The sequence below is a fragment of the Microcaecilia unicolor genome, chromosome 2 (genome assembly GCF_901765095.1).
Source record: "Microcaecilia unicolor chromosome 2, aMicUni1.1, whole genome shotgun sequence".
Lineage (NCBI taxonomy): Eukaryota > Metazoa > Chordata > Amphibia > Gymnophiona > Siphonopidae > Microcaecilia > Microcaecilia unicolor.
The window spans coordinates 577016009-577036862 of record NC_044032.1 but is presented as its reverse complement, the minus strand read 5'-3'; the positions used below and the strand labels follow the sequence as shown (position 1 = coordinate 577036862).

The 20854-nt window shown below is 45.0% G+C and overlaps 1 protein-coding gene across 1 annotated transcript in view; it reads left to right on the top strand.

Annotated features, from left to right (window-relative positions):
* Positions 1 to 20854, top strand: part of WWC2 (WW and C2 domain containing 2) — a 306912-nt gene that overhangs the window by 240965 nt on the left and 45093 nt on the right. The window contains exons 15-16 of the mRNA XM_030191517.1: positions 6149 to 6341; positions 19634 to 19798. Of these exons, the coding sequence (XP_030047377.1) occupies positions 6149 to 6341; positions 19634 to 19798 (358 nt within the window). The remainder of the gene's footprint in view (positions 1 to 6148; positions 6342 to 19633; positions 19799 to 20854) is intronic.

Here is a 20854-nt window from a genome sequence, read left to right as displayed (position 1 = left end):
AACTTGATAATCCAATTACACACCTGCCTTCCTCTCCCCTACTTCTACCATCTTCCTCCCTTGCCCTTCTCACCTACACACTTCCAAATGACCACCTCTTCATTCATTATATTACAGTATTCATTCTATTCACTTTGTAAACTTGTTGTACTATGTAAGCCGCATTGAACCTGCTAGCAAGTGGGAAAGTGTGGAGTGTAAGTGTTATAAATAAATAAATAAATAAATAAATAAGTAAGATGTAAAGCCTTCGCTGAGCTGACATCACCATCCTCTGGTCCGCTGATGAAAGTATTGTCTAGGTCTTCCTAGGAGTCTTTTTTGTTACCACTATAGGCTGCTCTCAAAATTGTACTGTGCCTTCTAGAGACCAGGGGCCCTGTTTACTAAGCCGCGCTAGTGTTTTTAGCGCGCACTAAGCATTAGCGTGCACTAACCATGTAAATGCTCATAATATTCCTATGAGCATATGGTTAGCATGCGCTAAAAACGTTAGCTCATCTTAGTAAACAGGGCCCCAGGAGTTCTGTTGAAATGAGTAGCTCACAGTCTGTACAGGCAGAACAGTACAAATTCCAGATATGCTTCTGGTTAAAAGGAAATGTGAAATGTCAATGATATTTATTTTATTTTTTTCCTTTCCATTCCCTTCTCCGCAAATTAAACTTGTGCTTAAAGCCCCCTTCCCGGCTGTTATTGCATTCCTTCCACCCCTTAACTAAACAAATCCCTGGTCTAAACAGGACAGAAAGGGTGGGTGGGGGGAGGAAAGGATAAGGGTCAAGGGATTTGATATACTGCCTTTCTGTAGTATAGCCAAAGTGGTTTACATATATGCAGGTTCTTTCTCTGTCCCTAGTGGGCTCACAATCTGAGTTTTGTACCTGGGTCAGTGGAAGGTTAAGTGACTTGCCCAGGGTCACAAAGAGCTGTGTTCAGAATCAAACCCAGCTCCCCACATTCTTGGTCCTCTGCACTTACCTTTTAGTTACTTCTTCATTTGATCAATTGACAGGGCTGTGAGGTATATTGATCAGGGGCTGACTCTTCTATATGGCTACTGTATACACTTTTTAGAACTGTATAAATGTTTAATAGCCATAGAAGTAATGTTGTGATATGGTTCCATTAGGGCCTGTTTACTAAGCAGAGATAAGCCCAATGGGGGCTTACCGCAAGGCAATCCGGAACTACCGCCGGCCCAATGCGGACACCAGCAGTAGTTCCAACCCTAGTGTGCGGCATTTCCAGTGCTAGTGGAAATATTTGTCAAAATTTGACAAATATTTCAACAGGGGGTTACCGTTGGGTTAGTGTGGGAGCCCTTACCACCACCTCAATGGGTGGCGATGTGTTCCCCCTCCGCATGGCCACGCAGTAAGAGCAATCTTACCGCATGGCCATGCCTTTTTTTAGAGCAACAAAACCTCCTCACAGCTGATGTTCAAACCAAAGTTTATTCATAAATCTTCTAAAAACATGGAACATGACCCAACATGATTCGTGTTTCGGCCCAGTCGGCCTGCATCAGGGGTCTATACATTGTAAAATCACAAATAAAAAATAAATGAACATACATAATGTTTTAATAACATATATATGAAAATGTAAGAATATAATTTAAAAATTATAATAAAATAAGAGACATACCTAGGAAATAATAAACCAACATGTATTTCCAAGACTAGTCGTAAAATGGTTATAAAGATCTGTGTCCAAGAAATTAAAACAAATACATACCATAAATAATACATATTTATATATAAAATAAACATATTTGTGTATATATGTATATATATATAAAATATAGAGACACAGCCAAAGCATATGGATATCAATATAAAGCAGACGTGTTTGTGTATTCTCTGGAGGAAAGGAGAAACAGGGGTGATATGATACAGACGTTCAAATATTTGAAAGGTATTAATCCGCAAACAAACCTTTTCCGGAGATGGGAAGATGGTAGAACGAGAGGACATGAAATGAGATTGAAGGGGGGCAGACTCAAGAAAAATGTCAGGAAGTATTTTTTCACGGAGAGAGTAGTGGATGCTTGGAATGCCCTCCTGCGGGAGGTGGTGGAAATGAAAACAGTAACGGAATTCAAACATGCGTGGGATAAGCATAAAGGAATCCTGTGCCAAAGGAATGGATCCTCAGGAGCTTAGTCAAGATCGGGAGGCGGGGCTGGTGGTTGGGAGGCGGGGATAGTGCTGGGCAGACTTATACGGTCTGTGCCAGAGCCGGTGGCGGGAAGCGGGACTGGTGGTTGGGAGGCAGGGATAGTGCTGGACAGACTTGTACGGTCTGTGCCAGAGCCGGTGGTTGGGAGGCAGGGCTGGTGGTTGGGAGGTGAGGATAGTGCTGGGCAGACTTATACGGTCTGTGCCCTGAAGAGCACAGGTACAAATCAAAGTAGGGTATACACAAAAAGCAGCAAATATGAGTTATCTTGTTGGGCAGACTGGATGGACCGTGCAGGTCTTTTTCTGCCGTCATCTACTATGTTACTGTGTATAAAAAGGAAACAGGTAAATATACAAAAAAGAGACACAACCAAAGCATATGGATATCAATCGTCAACCAGGTGGAACAAATAAATGTAAATGTTTATAAAAAGATGCACAACCAAAGCATATGGATATCAATGTAAAACAAACATATTTGTGTATATTGGCAAAACCAAAAGAGCTATTACTAGGATCATTGAACATAGAAGTTGTATTGGTAGAAGTGTTCAAAGTGCCCCATTGGTCACACATTGGGAAGAGAAAAATCACACCATTGATGATTTAAAGATTTTTGTAGCCAAGAGAATACCAACTACTTGGCGTGGGGGAGACATTGACATCAGACTATTACGTGAGGAACAAAAAATGATATATAATTTGGGCACTCTTGCACCTCATGGTTTGAATACCGAAACTGAATTTGCACCATTTCTATAACATACATTTGATCTTTGCATGATATTTTTTTTAGAATTAGTTATTGCAACATTATCTTATATACATCCTTTTTTAACTCCATTTTTTACTCATGGTGACTTTTTTATAATTTTTTTTGGTTCTTTGTTGTTTTCTTATATTTTTTACATATTCTTTTTACCATACATGTATTTCTTATTATTGTTCTTTTCAACTTTTTTATATATACTATGAATCACCTTTTATCACATGCTTTTATATATGCATTTCAAATCTGCATTTTTCAGTAAGCTATAGCATGTTTTTTAATTTTATTTAATTTGTTATTTATTTATTTTTTGGCTTTGGTGTTTTATGTTTACACTATGCATCTGCGTTTGTTTTTGTTCTGGAGTTTCTTAACATAACCTCTGTTGAATGTTTGGTGCTATTTTTTGGTAACATCACTATGTATGACATTATTTAAACAGAAAAGCAAGAGAAAGTTTTCCTTTCTTGTTTGATGGATGCATTTTCCCATGATGCCCAGGTTGAGTGCTTGGTGGCTTTGCAGCTATTTGTTTCACTTTCCTTGTGTTTTTGTATTTGAATTTCTGTGGCATGCATTTGATTTTTGCATGATATTCCTTCAGAACTTGTTATTGCGACATTATCTTATATACATCCTTTTTTAACTCCATTTTTTACTCGGTGGTTTTTTTTATAATGTTTTTTTTTGGTTCTTTGTTGTTTTCTTATATTTTTTACATATACTTTTTACCATACATATATTTCTTATTATTGTTCTTTTCAACTTTTTTATATATACTATGAATCACCTTTTATCACATGCTTTTATATATGCATTTCAAATTTGTATTTTTCAGAAAGCTATAGCATGCTTTTTAAATTTTATTTTTATTTCTTTTTTTTTTTTTGGTTCTGGAGTTTCTTAACATAACTTTTGTTGAACTTTTGGCGCTATTTTTTTGGTGATGTCACTATGTATGACGTTATTTAAACCGAAAAGCAAGAGTAAGTTTCCCTTTCTTGTTTGATGGACACGTTTTCCCACGATACCCACGTTGAGTACTCATTTGTATTGGTAAGTCCCTGTTATTTTTAGTCGGTACATTTACAACCACTTTTTTCACTTTCCTTGTCTTTATATTTACTTGTTTTACCTTCTGGATTTGATTTTACATTCATTCCTTATACGTAGACTACAGATAGCCATTGTTTTTAGACTAAAGATAGTTTTTTTTAGCTGAGCATTCATCATTTTTTAGCTGACGGTTCCTAAGCTGTTGTTTTTATGTACAGTGCTTCTCCTTCCAGCTCAGTAGTACTTCTGCCTCATTCCCATTCTTTCATTTTTAAAATTTTTTAGCTAACGATTTTTTAGCTGATGTTTTATTTTCAGCGCTTCTTCAGCGCACTAGTGCAGTTGCCTTATTATTCATTCAGGCATTCTTACATAAGATAGTTTTACACAATTGTGTTCATCTTTATAATGTTGGTTTTTTGATCAGTGTCAGCTTGAGCCATTGCAGCGTTATGATTTGGACATATGTTCTTTTATATGACATACTGTATATTTTTTATATATTTTTTTTTCATAACATAACACACAGCATTTTTACCAAATGTAGCATTCATTGACTTTTTTTCTTGAATTCGTCTTATTTTTCCTTTTTTCTATGCATTCATTTTTTTAAATTTTTACTATTTCTTAATTTTGGTCTCAGATATCACACAATAACTATTTTTTATTATTTTTTATTAATTTTTATTATTTTTAGTATTATCTTTTATTAATTTTTATTATTATTTTTAGTTTTTATTCAGTGAGGCCCTCGTGCCCTAGTAGTGTTGGTTTCTCTTGGTAGAGACATTTTATTATTTATTAATTGTGAAGGTTTTACAGTAGCACTTTATAGTTATTTGCTGATTGACGATTGATATCCATATGCTTTGTTTCTGTCCTTTTTTGTATACTCACCATTTTATACACATTTACATTTATTTGATCTACCTGGTTGACGATTGATATCCATATGCTTTGGTTGTGTCCCCTTTTTATACACAAATATGTTTGTTTTACATTGATATCCATATGCTTTGGTTATGCATCTTTTTATACACATTTACATTTATATTTATTTGTTCCACCTGGTTGACGATTGATATCCATATGCTTTGGCTGTGTCTCTTTTATATATATATATATATAAATATATATATATATATATATATATATATATATATATATATACACACACACACATGAATATATTTATTTTATATATAAATATGTATTATTTATGGTATGTATTTGTATTAATTTCTTGGACACAGGTCTTTATAACCATTTTACGACTAGTCTTGGAAATACATGTTGGTATATTATTTCCTAGGTATGTCTATTTTATTATATTTTTTTTATTATATTCTTACATTTTCATATATATGTTATTAAAACATGTATTTTTATTTGTGATTTTACAATGTATAGACCCCTGATGCAGGCCGACTGGGCCGAAACACGAATCGTGTTGGGTCGTGTTCCATGTTTTTAGAAGATTTATGAATAAACTTTGGTTTGAACATCAGCTGTGAGGAGGATTCGTTGCTCTACTTCATTCCTTTTGGTGCCCCCTTTACAGTAGTGGTGCCTCCTTCTGTTTGTGTTTGTTTCATGCCTTTTTTTAGCCTTTTTACCTGCTGTGGTAACAACAGCCTAGCACATGGCAAAAATGGCCTTCCAGTAGCACAGGACCCTTTTTACTGCAGTTTAGTGAAAGGGCCCCTTTAAGTGTGGCTTATAGAATAACGCTTTTTTTCAGAGCAATATGTAGAATTCACCCCTATATTACTAATATCCATAATAAATACTTCCTAGTGTTTGGCTTTATAGTATTAAGCTCATTTGAGCAACATATTGCACACAGATGTTAAAAGCTTCTGAATGTTCAATAAATAGTCATCTGATACATCCTTTCAATAGATAATGGAACAATTGTTTTAATCATTTGTTCACAATTTATATTCCAACAATCCAAAAAAAAAACCATTTGCTTTTAATGGGTGACCTAAGAGTACATACATTTCAAACAGACAAAACTGTTCTTACAAGTTCAGCATTTCACTGAGTAGAGCTCATTTTGATTCATCACAGTTCTGGATTTTTGCAGGACTGCTTGGGGCCTAAGTGAAGTTGGCCTTGTTTTTGTTTTCTTAAGGTATTTCAGGGTTGCCGTGCTTCCATCCTCAAATGACATGAGCTGCCTGTTCCGCACTAAAGTCCACGCTGCTGCTGACACCATTTTATTCAATGAATTCTTCCGAGTGGTTATCTCCCCATCCTCTTTGCACCAGAAGACGCTGCGAGTGGACATCTGCGCTGTCAGTCAGGCTCATCGGGAAGAGTGCCTGGTAAGCTTTGTTATGTCATCAGGTTTCTATGTGTTGCTTGGGTGCTGGTAACTGGGGCATATTGGAATTGTACCCTACCACACAGGCTTTCACATACAGGAAGTAATGTTAGAAAATATTTGTGCACCTGAAAGGGCTTTTATAAAAGTACCCCATGCTTAAAAGTACAGTGGTGGAAATAAGTATTTGATCCCTTGCTGATTTTGTAAGTTTGCCCACTGACAAAGACATGAGCAGCCCATAATTGAAGGGTAGGTTATTGGTAACAGTGAGAGATAGCACATCACAAATTAAATCCGGAAAATCACATTGTGGAAAGTATATGAATTTATTTGCATTCTGCAGAGGGAAATAAGTATTTAATCCCTCTGGCAAACAAGACCTAATACTTGGTGGCAAAACCCTTGTTGGCAAGCACAGCGGTCAGACGTCTTCTGTAGTTGATGATGAGGTTTGCACACATGTCAGGAGGAATTTTGGTCCACTCCTCTTTGCAGATCATCTCTAAATCATTAAGAGTTCTGGGCTGTCGCTTGGCAACTCGCAGCTTCAGCTCCCTCCATAAGTTTTCAATGGGATTAAGGTCTGGTGACTGGCTAGGCCACTCCATGACCCTAATGTGCTTCTTCCTGAGCCACTCCTTTGTTGCCTTGGCTGTATGTTTTGGGTCATTGTCGTGCTGGAAGACCCAGCCACGACCCATTTTTAAGGCCCTGGCGGAGGGAAGGAGGTTGTCACTCAGAATTGTACGGTACATGGCCCCATCCATTCTCCCATTGATGCGGTGAAGTAGTCCTGTGCCCTTAGCAGAGAAACACCCCCAAAACATAACATTTCCACCTCCATGCTTGACAGTGGGGACGGTGTTCTTTGGGTCATAGGCAGCATTTCTCTTCCTCCAACACGGCGAGTTGAGTTCATGCCAAAGAGCTCAATTTTTGTCTCATCTGACCACAGCACCTTCTCCCAATCACTCTCGGCATCATCCAGGTGTTCACTGGCAAACTTCAGATGGGCCGTCACATGTGCCTTCCGGAGCAGGGGGACCTTGCGGGCACTGCAGGATTGCAATCCGTTATGTCGTAATGTGTTACCAATGGTTTTCGTGGTGACAGTGGTCCCAGCTGCCTTGAGATCATTGACAAGTTCCCCCCTTGTAGTTGTAGGCTGATTTCTAACCTTCCTCATGATCAAGGATACCCCACGAGGTGAGATTTTGCGTGGAGCCCCAGATCTTTGTCGATTGACAGTCATTTTGTACTTCTTCCATTTTCTTACTATGGCACCAACAGTTGTCTCCTTCTCGCCCAGCGTCTTACTGATGGTTTTGTAGCCCATTCCAGCCTTGTGCAGGTGTATGATCTTGTCCCTGACATCCTTAGACAGCTCCTTGCTCTTGGCCATTTTGTAGAGGTTAGAGTCTGACTGATTCACTGAGTCTGTGGACAGGTGTCTTTCATACAGGTGACCATTGCCGACAGCTGTCTGTCATGCAGGTAACGAGTTGATTTGGAGCATCTACCTGGTCTGTAGGGGCCAGATCTCTTACTGGTTGGTGGGGGATCAAATACTTATTTCCCTCTGCAGAATGCAAATAAATTCATATACTTTCCACAATGTGATTTTCCGGATTTAATTTGTGATGTGCTATCTCTCACTGTTACCAATAACCTACCCTTCAATTATGGGCTGCTCATGTCTTTGTCAGTGGGCAAACTTACAAAATCAGCAAGGGATCAAATACTTATTTCCACCACTGTATGCACAGTACAATTAGGCATGTTCTTGTAAGCGACTTTAGGCGTGGAAGGAATTTTGGCGGAGCATAGGCAGAGTCACAGGTGTAAATGTGTCTTCAGTGTAGGCGTGGTTTCTGCAGGATTTCTGCTATTATTTTATTAAGACACATAGGTGACAAATAGGTGTCTTCCTGCTCAATTAACCAATGCAGCCAGTTATAAAACTGCCCTCACAATGACATTTGCCATTCGCATTCTGTAACATCTGGTGCCCTCTTTGATGTTGATAAAGGCCATAACACCTATCAAGTCTGCTCAGTATTTTTCAAGTCATACCACATATTTTCAGTTACATTAAGATTGTGGTTCTGACTGAGCCATTCAAAGATATTTTAACCTGTTTGTTCCTTAACCGCTCTGCTATAGCTTTAACTGTGTGCTTTAAGTTTTCGTCTTGCTGAACGGTAAAATTCCATCCCAGTGTCTACTTTTTTGGAGGGGGCAGCAGGTTTTCCTCTGTACTACTACTACTTAGCATTTCTATAGCGCTGCTAGGGTTACGCAGTGCTGTACAAGTTTAAACATGAGGAAGGACAGTCCCTGCTCAAGAGAGCTTACAATCTAAAGTTAACAAACTATGTAGTGAGTGTAGTATCATGAGTGGGGAAGGTGATTAGGCACCAGAAGCAAGGGAGAAGAGATGGGCTTTGAGTAAGGACTTGAAAATGGGCAGGGAGGGCGCACCAGTGGAGTATCAAGGTTCTTTGCCACCCGGGGCAGGTCGCCACTTGTGCCCCCCCCCCCCCCCCACTGAGACACGTCCCCCCTCCGATACGCATCAAACCTACCTCTCTTCCTCCTAGCAAGGGGGTGCACCGGTGCAATGAGCAGTTATGCGGCTGTCAGCTCCGCCAGTCTCCTGCCCCAGAACAGGAAGTAACGTCAGAGGGTGCAGGGGACCAGTAGAGCCGGCAGCCACGTGACTGCTCCATGCATCCCCTTTCTGCCTGCACCCAGGGCGGACCGCCCCTGCCATCCCGCCCTTGGTATGTCTCTGCTCTGTATCTTTCTCAATTCATTTATCCTTCTAGCCTGACAAGTGAACCAGTCCCTGCTGATGAGATAATGCTGCCACCACTTTTCCTCACAATAAGGAGGGTGTTCTTGGGTGATGAGCTGTGTTAGGTTTACACCAAGTGTAACATTTAGCATTCATGACAAACCGTACTGTTTTAGTTTTTTTTAGAAAAAAAAAGAGGAGACAATCCAAACACCTCACGGATGTGTGGATAACAGCAAACTGAGGCAAAGAATAAGAGGACTTCCAAAGTTCAAAATTTCTAATGCCTTTAATGTAGTCACAGATTCTGCCAGTCTAAGACTGGCAGAATCTGTGACTACATGAAAGGTCCTTTTAGAAGTCGTCATATTCTTTGCCTCACTTCTTTGCTGTTATTGTTTTTTTAGACCACAAAGCATTTTGCCACATGGCTACAATATCTTCGGTGTTCCTTTCTATGGGATTCAAGGTGGGCTTCCTTGAATAATAGCTTCCTTCCATATCATCATGCTGATCAATCCATAGACTGGTGGGTTGTGTCCATCTACCAGCAGGTGGAGATAGAGAGCAAACTTTTGCCTCCCTATATGTGGTCATGTGCTGCCGGAAACTCCTCAGTATGTTCTCTATCTCAGCAGGTGGTGGTCACACACAGCAGCAGCTCTGGCTAGGCCTCCAAGCCTAATTTTTAGGTTTTGTTGAGTGCCCTGGGTTGAGGGCTCTTCTTGAGCAAGTGCAAACCTGGTGGCGCCAGGTCCCTCCTTTTCTCCCCCCTCCCGCTGGCTCCGTTGAAAAAAAAAAAAAAAAATTTTGAACGTCCTTAAAGGCGTTTATTTCGACGTTTATTTAAACGTTTATTGCAGCTACTCACTGGGACACCAGGTCGTTACAGCTCGGAGCGGAAAGCAGGTAATTTTTACCTTTTATAGCGGGCAGGGGGTTCCCCGATTGGTCTCCACGTGGCCTATGGCGTCGGAGGGTGAGGGCGCAAAGAGTCGCTCCCCGGATCGCGTGTGCACTTCTAGAGGGGATGCGGGGGTCTTAAAGTCTGATCGCCCTTGTTGGGTGACAGTTTCGTGACCGATGAGTGTCCCGGTCCTTCCTTCGGTGTGGCGGTTTTTTCCCGCCATAAACGCCCATCCCCCGCGGCTCGCCTCCGCCATATTGGCCGGCCACGCGGCTCGGACGGCTTCTTCTTGGGCCGCCCTTGAGGTGGGAGACATTGATGCCATGAACGCCCTTAATTTGGGCGACGGCACAAAAGCGGCTAAAGTTAAGCGCCGTTTTTCCCGTGCGGCTCCTTCGCGGAGTGTCGCGCCGGACGCCGTCTTGGATGCGCAGCATGTCTCTCCCCCGCTCTTGTGAGCGCCGGTTGAGGGTGCGTCTAGGGCTGTAGCCCAGGCTGCGGAAGTGCACAGTCTGGGGGGTTTCTCCCCCGAGTTTGTTTTGCTGCTGCATCAGGCCTCCCTTATGCAAACGCTGCCCCTGCTCCCTCGTCTGGTAAAGAGGTTGAGGCCCCGGAGGTAAACGCCCTCGGGTTGATTCCCAGGCCTTGGAGGACTTTGTCTCCTCCGATGTAGATGAGGGCAGCGTATCTGAGTTCTCCCAACGGTCCTTTGCGGATTCCTTGGAGGAGACGGATCCCCGCTCGGATGGAGCGGATGACCCCTCTGCAAGCGCGGCTCTTTAGCTCAGAGGATTTGCCCAACCTGTTAATGCAGGCCATGGGCATTTTGAAGATTTCCTCTCCGGAGGACGTCTCTCCCTCAGCCCCTGTTGGCTCTGCCATTATGCTGGGGACGAAGCGCCCGCATAGAACCTTCCACGTGCATGATGCCATGCACACCTTAATTTCGGCTCAATGGGATGTCCCGGAAGCGAGCCTTAAAGTGGCTAGGGCTATGTCCCGCCTCTATCCTTTGCCTGAAAGTGAACGTGAGGCCTATCTGTGGCCTACCGTGGATTCTTTAATCACTGCGGTGACTAAGAAAACGGCGTTGCCGGTGGAAGGTGGCACGGCCCTAAAGGACGCCCAAGTCAGAAGATTGGAGGCGGCCTTAAGGTCGTCCTTTGAGGCGGCTGCTTTAAGTTTGCAGGCCTCAGTTTGCGGCTCCTATGTGGCCAGGGCGTGCCTGTCTATGGTGCAGCGGGCTTCCCCCTCGGATCATTCCTTGAGGGCTGATTGGCTGGCCCTGGAATCGGGCTTAGCCTATTTGGCAGACTTGCTGTATGATGTCTTGGCTGAAGCATAGGTCTGCTGACCACGCCTCTAAATCCCGCCTGGCTGGATTGCCTTTTAAGGCAAGCTGCTCTTTGGGGTCGAGCTGGACAAAATCGTGACCGATTTCGGCACGTCTAAGGGCAAGAAGTTACCAGAGGTCAGGGCTCGGGCTAGTGCTCGCCCCGGTACCTCCAGAGGACAGTTTCAGGAAGCCCGTCGGTACCGCCCGGGCAGGTCGGGCTCCTCTGCCCCCTCTTCCTTCAAGAGGAACTTCTCCCCCAAGCAGCATTCCTTTCGCAGAGACCGCCGTCCCGGAGGTGCTCCCTCCGGTCCTCCCCTAGGGTCTTGTACCCAATGACGGGCCTTGGTCCACGCTCCAGTGCAGATTGGAGGACGGCTGTCCTCGGTTCTGGACGAGTGGACCACAATAACTTCAGACGCTTGGGTGCTGGAAGTCATCAGAGACGGCTACAAGCTAGAGTTCTGCCGACCTTTAAGAGACGGGTTTGTACTCTCTCCCTGCAAGTCTCCGGTCAAAGCTGTGGCAGTGCAGCAGACCTTGGACAATCTGATCCGCCTGGGTGCGGTCGTTCCGGTGCCAGAAAATCAGCTTGGCAAGGGACGTTACTCCATTTACTTTGTGGTATCAAAGAAAGGAGGTTCTGTACGGCCTATCCTCGACCTCAAAGGGGTCAATCAGGCACTTTCGCATGGAGACCCTCCGCTCTGTTATAGCGGCAGTGAAGGCAGGAGAGTTCCTGGCATCCTTGGACATCAAGGAAGCGGACTTTCATATTCCCATCTGGCCTCCTCATCAACGCTTTCTGCGTTTTGCAGTACTGGGCCGACACTTCCAGTTCAGAGCCCTCCCGTTCGGGTTGGCTACTGCTCCGCGGACCTTCTCCAAAGTAATGGTGGTCATCGCGGCCTTCCTGAGGAAGGAAGGAGTACAAGTCCATCCTTATCTGGACGACTGGTTGATCCGAGCCCCCTCTTATGCAGAGTGCGGCAAAGCTGCGAACCGGGTGGTTGCTCTTTTGAGCTCCCTGGGGTGGATCATCAACTGGGAGAAAAGCCAGCTGCGCCTGACTCAGTCCCTGGAGTATCTGGGAGTTCGATTCGACACCCAAGTGGGCAGAGTGTTCCTGCCAGACAATCGGATTGTCAAGCTTCAGGCTCAGATGGACCAGTTCCTAGTAGCCTCTCCTCTTCGGGCTTGGGACTATGTGCAGCTGTTGGGCTATGACGGCCACGATGGAAGTAGTGCCCTGGGCCAGGGCTCATATGAGACCACTACAACACTCTCTGCTGCAGTGCTGGACTCCGATGTCGGAGGATTATGCTGTGCGCCTTCCCTTGGACCCAGCAGTGCCAAGGCGCTGAGCTGGTGGACGCAGACAGACAAGTTGTCTGCAGGAATGCCTCTGGTGACCCCGGAGTGGATTGTCGTCACGACGGACGCCTCTTTGTCGGGCTGGGGAGCCCACTGCTTGGGAAGGACAGCGCAGGGGCTCTGGTCTCCTGCAGAGGCAAAGTGGTCTATCAACCTCCTGGAACTCAGAGCCATTCGGTTGGCGCTTTTGGAGTTCATCCCGGTACTGGCGTTGAAGCCTGTACGGGTCCTGTCGGACAATGCCACGGCTGTGGCCTATGTCAACCGCCAGGGAGGTACCAAGAGCGCCCCTCTAGCCAAGGAGGCCATGAATCTATGCCAGTGGGTGGAAGCGAACCTGGAACAGCTGTCAGCGGCCCACATTGCCGGGGTCATGAATGTCAAGGCGGACTTTCTCAGTCGCCATTCCTTGGAGCCCGGAGAGTGGCAGCTATCTGCTCAGGCGTTCTTGGACATCACGAAGCGCTGGGGCCAGCCGAGCCTAGATCTGATGGCGTCATCGGCCAATTGCCAACTGCCGCGCTTTTTTCAGCAGAGGACGGGACCCTCGATCCCTGGGAGAGATGCTCTTCTCCAACAGTGGCCGACACAAGAGATTCTCTATGTGTTCCCGCCCTGGCCCATGTTGGGCAGGGTGCTAGACCGGGTGGCAAAGCATCCGGGCCGGATAATCCTGGTGGGTCCGGATTGGCCCAGACGTCCCTGGTATGCGGACTTGATCAGGCTCTCAGTGGACGAACCTCTGCGACTGCCAGTGGAGCAGGGCCTGTTACATCAGGGTCCCGTGGTGATGGAGGATTCCTCCCCCTTTGGTCTTACGGCCTGGCTATTGAGCGGCAGAGTCTGAGGAAGAAGGGCTTCTCAGACAAGGTCATCGCCACTCTGCTGAGAGCGAGGTAGCGCTCTACTTCTACTGCTTACGCCAGGGTTTGGTGTACCTTTGCAGCGTGGTGTGAAGCAGGTTCACTTTCTCCATTTACTGCTCCAATTTCTTCAGTGCTGGCGTTCCTGCAAGAAGGTCTGGAGAAAGGCCTGTCGCTCAGTTCCCTGAAAGTCCAGGTAGCGGCCCTGGCTTGCTTCAGGGGCCGCCTGAAGGGTGCTTCCCTGGCTTCGCAGCCAGATGTGGTGCGTTTCCTCAAGGGAGTTAATCACCTGCGCCCTCCTCTGCACTCAGTGGTGCCTGCGTGATGCTAAGAGCCTTGAAAAGCCGCCTTTTGAACCCTTGTCGAGGGCATCTCTGAAAGACCTGACGTTGAAAGCAGTCTTTTTGGTGGCTATCACTTCAGCCAGAAGAGTTTCCGAGCTCCAGGCACTCTCTTGTCGAGAGCCTTTTCTGCAGTTCACTGAGGCAGGAGTGACTATTCGCACAGTGTCTTCCTTCCTACCCAAGATTGTTTCTTGCTTCCATGTGAGTCAGCAGCTCTGTCTCCCTTCCTTTCGTAGGGAGGACTACCCAGAAGAGTATTCTGCTCTCGAATATCTGGATGTGAGACGGGTCATCATCAGATACTTGGAAGTGACCAATGGTTTCCGGAAATCGGATCATCTGTTTGTCCTGTTTGCAGGTCCTCGTAAGGGTCTGCAGGCTGCTAAGCCTACAGTGGCAAGATGGGTCAAGGAAGCCATGGCAGCGGCTTATGTGGCCGCGGGGAAGGTGCCGCCTATCCAGCTGAAGGCTCACTCCACTAGAGCTCAGGCGGCCTCGATGGCAGAGGCCGGGTCCGTCTCCTTGGCAGAGATATGCAAGGCGGCAACTTGGGCATCGGCCCATACATTCTCCAAGCATTACCGCTTGACTGTGGCTGCTCGGGCGGAGGCCCGGTTTGGAGCTTCAGTGTTGAGGTCAGGGATTTCAATGTCCTGCCCTGGGTGAGTACTGCTTCGGTACATCCCACCAGTCTATGGATTGATCAGCATGATGATATGGAAGGTAAAATTATGTATCATACCTGATAATTTTCTTTCCATTAATCATAGCTGATCAATCCATAGCCCCTCCCAGATATCTGTACTGTTTATATTCTGGTTGAATTTTAGGTTCAAGTTTAGTCTTCAGTTCCTTCAGGAGGACTTCATGTTCAAGTTTTTTCACTTGGATTCTTCAAGAGTTGAGACAAGTTTGTGTTACAGTGAGCTGCTGCATTCCTCTCCCCTCTGTTTTACGGGGCTGGATTGAGACTTAAATTCTGCCGGCACTCCCTCCCGCTTCGTGCGGCTGTAGGGCAGCTTGTACCCCTCCCGCTTCGGCGGTGTTAGGGTCAGTCAGCTCCTCCCGCGGTTGCGGTTGCAGGATAAGCCAGATCCCCCCGCATCGGCGGGTGTGGTGTCCCTCCCCCGCTCCGCGGGGATGAGCTGGACGGATTCCCCTCCCCCACTTGTGTGGGGATGAGCTGGGTTAATTCCCCTCCCCCGTTTCGGCGGTGGTGAGCTGGGCAGAGTGTCCCTTTGTGGGTGTAATTCTCTAAGTGCTGAGTCCTGCGGATGGAGCTTTGATATCGACATACTGAGGAGTTTCCGGCAGCACATGACCACATATAGGGAGGCAAAAGTTTGCTCTCTATCTCCACCTGCTGGTAGATGGACACAACCCACCAGTCTATGGATTGATCAGCTATGATTAATGGAAAGAAAATTATCAGGTATGATACATAATTTTACCTTCTTGCCACCCTACCATATAAGCTAGATTTGTGGAGCCCTGGGATATTTTTTTTTTTTTTACATTTGTACCCCACGCTTTCCCACTCATGTCAGGCTCAATGCGGCTTACATGGGGCAATGGAGGGTTAAGTGACTTGCCCAGAGTCACAAGGAGCTGCCTGTGCTGGGAATCGAACTCAGTTCCTCAGTTCCCTAGGACCAAAGTCCACCACCCTAACCACTAGGCCACTCCTCCACTCCATATTGTTGCACATGCACACTTTACCAGTCTTAAAAGTGGATGTCTGCAGTTCTTTCAGAGTTGCCCTGCTCTTCTTGGTGGCCTCTCTGTTCAGGCTTCTCCTTGCTCAGGCCCAGATGCACTAAGATCCCTGTTAAGAATGCATTCAAATTTTCAAATTGGTAAAAGTTATCAATTTGGAAATGCAGATGGATTCTCAAAGAGAATCGCATGCAAATGAGCTGCTCATTGCTTTTGCAACCCAGCTCTTTTGCATGCGATATGGGGGAAGCCAGTCAGCCAGCTAAGCATGCGCAGAGCATTGCTAAGCGTGGCTGCTCTGCGCATGCTATAAACAGCTCTACGTGTATAAGAGCTGGCATAGCTTTTTTTTTTTTTCAAAAACAAACCGGGATCCTGCACTCTCCTGCCCGTGGGGGGGGGGGGGGGGGGGGGTCCGCTGATGCTGGGAACCTAGAGTTAGCAATCTGCCGCTCTCTTCAGCGCAAAAAGCGGGAGAAGGGAGACAGCTGAAACACCTGCAGCCCTTCGGGAAGTGCAGTCCCCCCACCCCCCGGGTTCTTGCTCGTGGACTTCTCTTCTCTCCTCTGCTGCCCCTGCTTCCTTATCAGGGGATATGACAAGGCAGCAGCAACACAAGAATTCCTGCGGCTCTCCCTCATCTCTGCCTGGCCCTGGACTGCTGAAGCAGGATCCTTTCCTCCCATCATAGGAACTCACCACTCCCTACATCCTTTCAGGTTGGATTTTTGTCGCAAATTTTTGTGTTCTGGTTAAAAGCAGTCCAAATTTAACGGGAGGCCTGGACCGACAGCTCCAGACCTCCCGTTAACTTTTCCACGGTAAAGCTAGGGACTGCTTCTGTGCATTGGTCGGAAAATAGCTGTGCATTGCCTTTCATGAACATTTGTATAGTAATTAGCTCATTATAATAGCTTTGTATTCTGTTTTCATTAACTGCTACCGTGATAGGAAAAGATCTCAGAGAACCCATTTGTGCATATCTCGTTTTACTCCTTGTTCGCTAAACCGGCTAGAACTGGTTTAAAAACCATGTTGCTGGCTCGTTACGTTTTGCGCATCTGAGCCTCAGTCATCCAGTTTGAAAAGGGTAGTGTGATTTGCACAGGGTCTTGTTAGAGGCATACCCTTTGTTCCATGTCTTTTCATAACTTTGTCCTGGAGTTCTTTTGCCAGCTTCTTGATCTGCCATCAGAGGAAGCTAACAGGAACTGCTAAATAGGATCATGTCATCATGTAAATCAGTACCGTTTAATAAAGGTGGGGCCAATAGACTTGGTGTATGTTTTCAAAGGTGATTGGTTACACCTGAGCTTCTAGTACTTGCAATTGCTGCAGAACTACAAGGGAGATGGACACTTATCCAACCAAGCTATTCTATGGTTTATTGTCTATGGATTTACAAATTATATGGTTCATTCAGTTGTTGTGGAGTAGCATGTGTGGATATATTAGAAAAGCACTGTTTTAATGCATTTTACTTGCAGGCCATAAGGCAACAAAAGATTAACATTTTGGAAAAAGGTAAAGACCTTCTGTAGCCAGGTTTTCTCAAAAGGTTAGCTTTATATACAAATGCTACACAAGAGAACTATTGAAAGACTTTCAGTAGGAAATGATTTCTTGATTTTAAACATTCCCTAATTTCAAGCAATCATTATTTGACAAGAACATCTAGGTATATGTTCTTTATACATAGCGTTTTCCTGATCCACTGGGCTTCAAACTCACTTGGAATCTGTCCCATGAACCTTAAGTCAGATCTGTTTGAGAAGAGGAGAAAGGTTACTCATTTCTTCTGTTTCCTCTCTCCATTCAGCCCAACCATTACGTTGGTAGTCCTTGGTACTGAAGTTCTCTTCAGAACTTGATACATGTACACTGCTGAAATGGAGAACAGAGATCACTGTTGTGTGAAGTGTGAGACTTCTTTCATGGGGGTTGTGAATGCTGCCTTTGTAGTTTCCAGATTTGGGAAGTAGGAGCCAGGTCTTTATTTCTTAGAGGCTAAAGAGCTGTTATGAGCAGGGAATGGTTTTATTGTGTTTCCTCTCTGGCATTTTGGATTTAATTCATATCATTTTCAGCAGCAGCTCAAGGTGAGTTACATTCTGGTATTTTCCTATCCTCAGAGGGCTTACAGTCTAAGAGGCCTTTTTACAAAGGTTTGCGCACACTAAAGGCCGTGTATCCTATTTTATACCTATGGGCTACGTGACAGCCCACATGCTGATGTCCGTTAGTGCATGTTAATCTTTAGTAAAAGGGCTCTTACATTTGTACATGAGGCAGTAGACGTATAAGTGACTTGCCTAAGACCACACAGAGCAGCAACGGGATTTCAACCAGCAGGGCCGGTGCTAGGCTCTGTGGCGCCCTACTGCAAACTATTAGTCGGCGCCCGCCCCCCCCCCCCCCCCCGGTCCAGCATATCCTTTCTCTCTTCTCTCTCCTCCCAACCCCCTCCCCCCCATCTAGCCTTCCCCTTTTCCTAGCTGCCCTGCTGTGGAATATTTAGCAGAGCGACTCTTTAATTTGTGACTAAGAGGAGTACACATTGTCGGCACACCAGACCCCATTTGACTACAGGCAGAGCGCGACAGTGGAAAAGATGCTTCCTTCGCTCTGCTAAGTAATCCAAAGAGCAGGGCAGCTGGGGAGGGCTCAAGCCAGTGGAGTGTGGCCCCCCCCCCCCCCCCCCGAATGATGCCTCTCTGCCACTTACTTTGTTGCGCTGGCCCTGTCAACCAGGCTTCCTTGCTTTTCAGTCTGCTGCTCTAACCATTCAGTTATTCCTCCACTCACAAGTTTTCATAAAATTGAGGGAAGCTTTTCAGACCAATGATTGAAGCTGATGTTAGAAGGAATAATAGTTACTCTATGGCAATTTCTACCCTAGGCATTCATATTTACGTGTGCATTACCTGCAAACAGGTTTAGAATACTAGTATTTCACTTGTATATGTGGACTTCAGTGTATAAATACTAGCACACCACCTAAGTGTAATTCTAAAAATGCCCATTTAACTTACATAGCACATATTTACAAGGAGGACATACACAGGGATAGAGCATAGGCAGGACATGGGACGCCCCTTATTTTAGTTAATATCAGCTTCTTTACCTGGTAGAGCCACTAGAGGTCTCTAAAAGAATATCATTTTACCGGGATATTCTGTGTTTCTATTGATTATTCCTAGAACCTTTTTTTTGTTGTTGTTGGTTGGTTTTTTTTTTTAGGCAAGATCATTTATTGATAGAACAGCATGATACAAAAAAGCATGATAAACAGGACAAGAACTGAGCTACACCATTGCGACCCCCCCCCCCCCCCCCCCCCACACACACACACATTACATTCCTAAAGAGAAAACTACAATTAAAAGAGCTCAGGTGCAAAAGCATAGTACAGCCTCCCTTTTTAGGAAAGTATTTTAAGTATACTCCCTTCTCCAAACAGACATTTTTTTAGCTCGCGGTGGAAATCAGCTGGTGGTAAATGACGAGATTCCCAGTATATTCCTATGGGCATCTCGGCGTTTACCGTCAGCTGATTGCTACTGCGAGCTAAAAATGCTACTGCAGCTTTGTAAAAGACCCCCCCCCCCCCCTTTCTCCCATGTCTCCTACTCAGCACCATTGTGATAACAAAAATGTCGATAGCCAGGCATCTGGCTCCAATTATGACTTGGCATGTGAACCAAAAACCCGGGCTAGCTGAAGAAGGATCTCAGCAACACGCTGGCCTCCTGTCTCTGTCTCACTGCTACCAACAAGTTTACTGTGAGTTCCAAAGTGGTGTTGCCAGCACCACACCACCTCCTGGGGCAGATTGGGAATCAGATTTCACTTTTTTTTTTAAATTTTATTTTCACATTCTGTAGCTTTTTAAGATAACAAAAGAATTCAAACCATATGCGACTTAAATTCATTTTCTATATTTTTGTCTCCTGCAGGCTGGAGCACAGATCGGCCTTGTGAACATATCATTATCTAATGAAGTTTATACTCTGTGGTCTAATCTGCTGCCATGCAAGCAAGTTGCTGGCCACAGGAACAAGGACCGAAATGAGGATTCACTATTTCTAACAGATGAGCAGTTGTCAAACTCGTTGGACTTAGTAAGTAATGCAAGTCAACTTGAGAAATGAAAGAAAATAGCCTTCTGCAGGGTTTCTCAACCCAGTCCTCAAGAACCCCCCAAGCCATTCTTGTTTTTAAGATAACTGTAATGAATATGCATGAGATATATTTGTATACAGTGGAGGAAATGCAAGCAAATTTACCTCATGCATATTCATTGTGGATATCTTGAAAACCAGACTGGCTTTGGGTTCCTCGAGGGCTGTGTTTAGAAATCCTGATCTAGTAGTTAGAGCAATGGGTTGTGAAGTCGAAACGCCAGGAGCTCAAGTCCTGCTTCCACCATAGCTGCTGTCTGTGACATTGAGCAAATGACTTTATCCCAGATTACTTCAAGTGCCCACTTAGTTTGTAAGCTCTCCATAGATGGAACACGCTTTACCTGAATGTCCATCACCACTGAACAGCCCATGTGCAGCAACACTGTAAAAAAATAAGTATCATCGAGCCATGGGGCAAAAGCAAAGCATCAAAAACAGGGCACCGTGGATAGTAGTGTTTTCTCTGCCTGTATACATTAAAGCCTGATTTATTTAATTTTTATTTATTTATTTTATTTATGCATTCTTGTATCCCACTATTATCCAAAAACAAGTTTCGGTTCAAAGTAACTTACAGTTTACATTTTGGTGGAGTTACAATAGTGTTGTGCAATGCTGAGAGGGCATCTATAGTTCGTTTTCTCTATTCTGAGCCCGTGGAAAAAATCTTTTGATAAGTCTGAGGCCCAGTGTGTATACAGAACAATGTCATCAAACAAGAGGAAGACCAGAATGGGATGCACATTCTGAAGGAATTCTCCTTACTATGCCTATGTGCAGTGCAGGCTCGAGGGGTTGTGGCGACTTGAGCCACCCTTTGGTTTGCAAAGGCACCCCTTCCCCCCCCACACACACAGATTTTGCTTTGCAGCGCCCTCCCCATGCCCACCTGCTTCAGCCCTCTAAGCAATGTTGGAAGCATGTTGTTTTGCTCTCAGTGCTCCGCTTCCCTTCTTGCATGATGGCTGGCACCACCACAGGTTAAAACATGAG